The sequence below is a fragment of the Hippopotamus amphibius genome, chromosome 2, assembly GCF_030028045.1.
Source record: "Hippopotamus amphibius kiboko isolate mHipAmp2 chromosome 2, mHipAmp2.hap2, whole genome shotgun sequence".
NCBI classification, from domain to species: Eukaryota; Metazoa; Chordata; class Mammalia; order Artiodactyla; family Hippopotamidae; genus Hippopotamus; species Hippopotamus amphibius.
In genome coordinates, this window is record NC_080187.1 from 114535967 (window position 1) to 114543506 (window position 7540).

A 7540-nucleotide genomic window follows, 5' to 3' on the forward strand; every position below is an offset into this window, starting at 1 on the left:
GTACTTGAGCGTTGATCATGAAGGAAAACAAATGATTTTCAACCAATAACTTCATACTAGAGGGATGGTGAGGCAAAATATTGTAGCCAGGCACTCAAGAAAGGCAGGCTTCCTTGTTGCTTCCTTCCCTCGTTCAGTCATTCAACCAATAATTTACAAGATTCGCACTCATAACTCTGACACAGTATCTGAGTGAGTCTTCTCAGGGCCACTGATACAAAAACTGCGTTGTGGGGCAATTATCCAGTCCCAATACTGCGATCATTTTTGTACTACTTCAAAATCCTATACCCCAGAGACAGAGATAATCAAATTAGCCCGAATGGAATTTGGGAAGACCAGTCACGGAAGGGAGCAACTGAAAGTCCTTTGGATTGTGATCTCTGATTATTCCTGCAGAGATGTTGGGAGCAGGCATCGACTACGGAGAAAAAAACATCTCTGGACATGGATCACAGGCTCAGAAGATAGTTCATCTTTCACTCAATCACGAAACATTAAAGAAACGAAGAGATACCATGTTGGTGTCTCTTGGAGTTTTCAGATCTGTGCATTCTTAGTGCTGTTAGATGTGAGGGGTGTGCTGAGGCACCCTGTTGAGTGAGAAAGGCTCTAATCTTGCAATTGACCAGAAAGAGGATCTGATGACTGAAGTTTCTTTGGGAAGGATGACAAAGTCAGGTCAATAAGTTGGTCCTGCTACTATGTATTATTTTTATTGCCAGCTGAAATTCGGCAATATATTACAACAAAGGAGACAGGAAGAGTAAAATTCTTCCCATACTACCTGCTGTGTTGATATCCACCCAGATTGTCACATCTTGCTCAAAGTTGTAACAAAAAGCTTACAAAGGAAGCACCTGTGAAATCAACATTTATTCAAAAACCTCCAAGTATTACACACACCAAGAAAAAATATTCTAGTAGAGTAAACGCATTTGGAAAACCTCTCAGAATGGAGGTCAAGAGACAGTATCTCAGAGTGTGTCCCAGGTCTGAAATTCTTTGCTAGATAGTTCTTTAACGGAAACTTCAGTCTTGCTAGGAAAAAGGACCTACTGGTTTTTGGAAGGCACAGACAAGTACCAGGCAACTGCAGTGCAAAGGGCAAGAACTCACTTACCCCAATGTGAGGATATTGTGCTTAGGGTGCAGCTCTGGAAAACTCTTTGCATGTAAGTGCATGGATTTCACGTGTCAAGAGACCACCATGAAGCTTGCAGGCCAGCAGACATTGCCAAGCAAGCTCCCCAGCGCAACCCCACCCTTGATTTCTCTCCTCTTCTGCAGGGACCTCCTGGGACGGTTCCCTGACTGCCCTGTGCATGCACGCATGCGCATGGCCACTGGAGGCGGGCTCTCGGGCATGTGCAAGGCTGTCCTCGAACAGGCGGGCATCTGTTGAGTGGATATGCTCGGCTAGGGAAGACAGCAGCGCAGGCTGGAGCGCAAAGGGTGGGGCCCCAACGGTCTTCCCGCCTGGGGGCGGGGCCTCTCGTGGCAGCCAGTGGAGTCAGTTATATAAAAGCTGAGGTAGGGGATGTGGGGACTCTTCACCCCCCAGGTGTGACTGCTCCACGCTGTTGTTCACCCTGTGGGTCATGTGTGCCCTTGTCCTTGCAGGGAGACTCCCCGCGTTGGGGATTCACGCCCCCATAGAGCCCGAGACCCCGAGGGGTTTACACCAGGAGTATTGGCTCCGCTGGGGAGCAGGCTGCGTGGCCGGTGCGGGGACGGCGGGGCCTGCAGTGGGGGGTGGACGGTGTGTGTGAGGTTACACAGGCGCCTCTGGTCTGCGCCTTGTGAGGAGAACCGGCGCTGGAGGCAAGCGCTTCCCATTGGAAACCTCATCTGGTTCAGGTCACTGGAGAACGAGGGAAGAGCTAACGAACAGCGTCGTCGCTTCACCAGTAACTTTTTCACATAAAGACAGCCATGCGCACTTGTGTTCAAACTGTACTCTTCTGTCAATGACGGGAGCAACTTTGCTGAACGTGGTAATAAATATCTATTTGTCGTCTGTTCTCAAATCGTGATTGATTTGCAAACATAGGTGGGGTTTGTACCTATGTAATTGGTTGTGGGACTCGGATACGTAGTCACATGCGTGGGTTGGTTTTGTCTTTGGGTATTTGTGTTTAAGGGGAGGTCGTGCCTGTGTTTTTGTGAGCTTGTTTCAGGGTGAGTGTTGTGTTTGGAGGGTGTTGAGATGTAACGCAGGCATCCTCAAGGAGTTGGGGGTGCGCGATTTGGTGTTTGGGGAATATTTTTATGTGTGTTTTTTTTTTTTTTTTTTTTTTTTCTCCCTAACAGCAAAAGTTTATTTACAGTTGTAGTTAAGGAATATTTTTAATGCATGCTGAGAAAACAGTAATATTCCAAACGTATAGGTTACTATCTGGTAAGGAATACAAGATGATGTTGGGAAAGGCTTTGGCATACACAATGACTGGAACCAGGTTATCATAACACTTACACTATTAGAACATTGTTATCAGAACACTAATATATCACCTATTTTAATGTCACACCAACTTCATAGACAACTCATCTTCTAACTCCTCACTGGCTATTTGAGTAAAGAGCATTCAAGGTTAAACATTAAGACTGGGGAGTAGGAAAGAAATACACAAGTGATAAGCATCACAACATTTCAGAGCCTATATATACTAATACAACATTAAGATTAAGAAAGAGTAGTCCAATTTTTTTTCTGAAACAGCATTTGGCAATGTTTTAACGCATGAGAAGACACTGCTTTGGTCCATCCACTCTTTCCAGCTTTTCAAAGTGTTTCCTGGCATTGCGGATATTGATCAGAGTAGCTGCAGAAGGAATGGATGGATCAGACATCACGACCATCACATAAGTGTTGGATGTAAAGATATCAATGAAAGCGGCAAAGTTAGAGTTCCTGACTTCCATGCTCTGGAAAGAGGCAGCCAGCTTGCTGCAACTCAGCTTAAATTGTTTAATAATGTTGCTGATTTTCTCAAATCTGTGGGCATCATGCTGTTCTTTACACTGATAGTGAGAAATCACCAGAAAAGTGGCTCTCTCAAATAGAAGCACTTCATCAGCCTCGATAATTTCAGCAAAATTCCTTAGGTTCATTTCCAGCTGCTGAACATTGGGAATCAGCTGATAAACAATGCTGGACCAAGCCTTATAGAGAGTTTCATCCCAGATAGATGTTCGGAAGCAAGAGCATTCCAATGGGCGAGACAAACGCCTCAGATCTTCTTCTCGCTCTTTAAAAATCAGGTCTCGCTGATCCTCCTGTACCAGATCCATTTTGTGCACCAAGCAAAAGATTTTGGCATCTGGAGAATTCTGCAGAATGGCTTCCAGGCATGATTGGTAATAGTGCATGTCCTTTTCCAGTTCTCGGCTTTCCACATCAAAGACATAAATCAGAACCTCCACATTTCGGAAGATGTTGTCTCGTTGGCTAGTGAAATAATTTTCCATGAAGGTGTCCTGTCCACCACAGTCCCACAGGTTCAATACCAGGTTTCCCAGAAATCGAACATGAGAATGTTCTACATCAAATGTCTTTGTATTTCCAACAGAGTCTACGAGAGAGTAGGTGCTCAAACTGCTATTAATTTGAAGACTATGTAAACGGTCTAGTATTGTTGCACCAAGGCGACGTGTGTCTCTTGCAATATAATTTGCAAAGATAATAGACCTCATGCTGGTCTTACCGGACCCACTTTTACCCATCAACAGCACCTTTTTCTTCATGGCTGTATTTGGTAGCACCCACCTTTACCGCCTCGAACTTGGCCTCAAGGCACCGCTGAGCTGGCCAGCTCAAAGGCTGATTCGGTGATGAAAAGGAAGAGATGGAGGATGAGAAGGAAAAAGGGATGGGTGGGTCGGGGGGTTCGTCTCGAGTTTGGGTCTCAGGCCCCAAGGTCTCGAAACCCAAAGGGGACTTCACCCGAAAAGAGGTGGGGACGCGGAAGGCTGAGGTGGCAGAAAGAGCAGGCCCGTGCCGTAGGGACTAAGCGATGAATGCCTCAGTCGGCTCCTTGTTCCCGAGCCTGGGCGTTCTGGAGAGTCCGCCAGAGGCTGCTGCAGCAACGACCTAACCGCCCGCCCTTCCGGAGCGCAGGTACCTCACCGCAGCCACCCTACTGCAGGCCAGGATCACGTGGGCACCTGCCGTAAACCCTTATGTGTGTTTTTTTCACCCATGAATTTGGGGATTTGTGTGTGCCTTATGGTGGATTTGGAAGGATTATCTGCATATGCATAAGGGCAACGCTAGGGAAAATGCTGATGTATATTAGTTTGGGTGTACAGTCTGTTTCATATATTTGGGGAATGTAGGATGATCGTTTGTGAATTCAGGGCATGTTCTATGGTTATGTGGTTTTCTGTGTATGGGGGTTTTCAGGAGCTGTCTATGTATATTTTGCAGTGTAGAGGGCAAGTCTGTGACTTTGGGGATTGGTGGATGTTGTATATGTAGGTGTGTTGTGTTTGTATGATTCTGAATTCTGCAAGATGGAAGAGTGAATTCTGTGTGAGCCTTTGGGAATGCGGGGTTATGTATCTGCAGGTAGTGTGTTATGGTATGTGTATTTGGAACAAAGGGTATATGGGGTGATGTTTTTGCATATTTGTAGTTACTGGGTAATTGTGTTTATATTTGGGACTTGTGGAGAGTTGTGTGTATAATGAGTTTGTGTGTGTATTCAAGATGTGTGGGCTTTCGGAGGAATATTTACCAGAGCTATGCATTTGTATTTCTCAGTGCGGGCCTCTTAGGCTTTTATATTTTGGGAAGGGAGAATGTGTGTATTTGTTGGAGAGGTGGGGTTCTGTGTTTCTACAGGGGAGTCAGAGAAGTGCATTTATATGTATTAGAAATATGTGATAGATATTTGTTAGTATTTGCAGATGTATGAGCTGGCTCCTGTTAGCTAGGGATACTTTGATATATGGAAGTTATTTCATCCATGGTTGGCTGGAGATGTTTCCGTGTGTCTTACTTGTGTATTCTAATTTGTGTGTATGTCCATCCTCAGGTGCATGCCTTATCAGAGTGTGTTCATAAGGTGTGGAATTGTTAGGAGTGTTTGAAGTGTGTTTCTTTGGAGAATGCGAGGGTGTTTATACATGTGTTTGGTAGTAGGTAGTAAGAGGTGGTTTGCCTGTATATTCAGGGTGAGGGTAGAAATACACACACACACACATATGTAGTGTCCTTTTGTTTATTTGTTGGGGGAGCAGTGGGGAGGTTGTATTCTGGAAAGTAGCATAATGTATAGTGTTTGAGGGGGATCTGTATGTTAAGAGGTTGGGAATATCTGCACGTGTGTGTCCATAGGTGTGTGGGAATTGTGTATGTGTATTAGTGCAGAGATTGTCAGTGTTTTTTGTGTTTTGTGTGTGTGTGTGAGCATCTGGGGTGTGTACGCATGAGTAGTTTGTGGGTGTGCGTATTTGTGACGTGTGTGTATCGGGAGGCTTGGAGTCCTCTTTGTGTCTATTTTGAAATGTAATGCCTGAAGAATTTAGTGGTGTTGCTTGTGTGTGTGTTCTCAGTATTAGTGTGGTGGACTTATATGCACAGTTGACCCTTGAACAACATGGGTTTGAGCCACATGGGTCCACTTATAGTGGGTTTTTTTCCGTAAATACTGCAGTACTACCACATGATCCATGGATGCAGAACCACTGTGTGGAGGGTTGGTGCCCTAACCCCCCAGTTCTTCAAGGGTGAGCTGTATTTGATAAGTATAGGTTGTTTATGGCTGTGTGTGTTTGGGTTCCTGGGGCATCTGGGGCATGTATCCTGGGGGATGTGAGAGTTCAGTTTGTGTATTTGGAAACCAATAGACTATGTAGGTTATGTGTGTGTGCAGGAATCCTGGAGTGTATGTATTTTAGGGCTCTGGGATAGCATAGAGTGCTTTTCTGGAGTTGTACATGAGACAGTTGTGTACTAGGTGAGCCTGTGTGTGTAGGTATTCAGTGTGTACATCTGGGTGGCATATTGGTTGCACACGTTTGTTTTCAGGCCCATGTTATGTGGGTATTTATAGTTGTAAGAGTGGAATGTGAATATTCAGGGTGAATAGGGTTTTGTCTGTAAAAATGTAGGTAGTAAGAAGTGACCTGTGTGTATATTTATTCATGGGGAGGGTAGAAATGTACATGTGCGCTCAGAATATATAGGTATATGTACAAACACACACACAAATATATATACATGTGGTGTCCTTTTGCTTCTATGTCTGTGGTGGGAGCTCAGGGTCCTACTTGGGGTGTAAGTGGACTGTGTGCACATATTCAAATGAAAAGGTATGGAATGTGCTGGAAGGAAGTCCTCAGGGATAGGTAGGACCTCTAGGGATCAGTGAGCTGACAAGGACAGGGATGGGGAGGCTTTATCCCTGAGGGCAAGTTGGGGACTGAGAGCTGGAGAGACTGGGGAGTCCCGCTCTGAGGAGATATGGCTCTGATGTTCCCAAACCCTTTAGATGTGTTCTCTGCTCTTTTCTGAAGGCTCCAGATGCTTCTAGCAGTGGGACGCTCATCTCAGTTTCATGTTACTCTGATAGGATGCACTGACCCTTTTTCCCACTATTCCACATCCAGCTGCAAACCCATCAGAGGGAGCCATGTGATCAGTGTGGCCACCAGCTGACCCCACAGCCACCTTCTGCCTCCCTTGGAGCCACCCAAGAATTCCTGAGCCTTCTTTGCGGTGAGTCTTGTGGCCTTTTCTCCCTCGTTGGGAATCCTGCTGCCAACAAAACATGCTGTAAAAGTTCATAAAAGGAAATCTCAACTAGAATTGGAGTCTGGAAGGCTGTAGAGGGAGCTCTTATGCCCTATCACTCATCATCGATTACCCCAAAAGAAGGAGGGCATTAACTCACCCCAACAGGAAGAGATAGACCTTGCCCCCCCCAAACAGGAAGTGCAGCCACTTTACTACCCCAGCTGGAGGAGGGAAGACTTCCTTCTTGGCCAGAAACAAGCCCAGCTAATAGAAAATTCCACAGTTTAGCGAATGAGAAGCCATGGTCACCTGAACTTTTACCTTCCTCCAATGAACTTTCATTTTTTTTCCCTTGCTGATGACTTTCTTTCCTTGTCTCACCCACCTTACTATAAAAGGCTCCTGGCACTTCCCTGTGAGTTCAGTGGTTAAGACTCCACTTCCACTACAGGGGGCACAGGTTCAATCCCTGCTTAGAGAATTAAGATCCCACATGCCGTGTAGTGTGGCCAAAAAAAAAAAAAAAGAAAAGAAAAAAAGAAAAGGCTTCCATGTTGTGTAACCCCTTGGAGTATTTCGCTTTCTATCAGATGAGATGCTGCCTGAACCATGAATCATTTAATAAAGCCCATGTATTCCAAATCAAAGTAAAGTTTCACATTTACTCAGTTAAATTTTGTTTTTCATATATTGGTGGCAGTAATAGGATCGGAAGCAATTTTCTGATAACATTTGGGGACAAGGAGAAACAGGTGTGGTGCCCACAAATCCTTTGAGTTCACTGTCCTTCTCACCATT

The 7540-nt window shown here is 45.2% G+C and overlaps 1 protein-coding gene across 1 annotated transcript; it reads right to left on the reverse strand.

The window, feature by feature from the left end:
• Positions 1–2310: 2310 nt before the first annotated feature.
• Positions 2311–4128, reverse strand: LOC130845497 (ras-related GTP-binding protein B-like). Its single transcript, XM_057722788.1, has 2 exons — positions 3947–4128; positions 2311–3769 (listed from the first exon to the last, which is right to left on the reverse strand). The coding sequence occupies exon 2, from the start codon at positions 3745–3747 to the stop codon at positions 2737–2739; it is 1011 nt and encodes a 336-aa protein (XP_057578771.1). The 5' UTR covers positions 3748–3769; positions 3947–4128; the 3' UTR covers positions 2311–2736.
• Positions 4129–7540: the final 3412 nt, after the last annotated feature.

Excerpts from the sequence above, each read along its gene's own strand:
- LOC130845497 (XM_057722788.1), bottom strand. The coding sequence starts at position 3,747 with ATGAAGAAAAAGGTGCTGTTGATGGGTAAAAGTGGGTCCGGTAAGACC.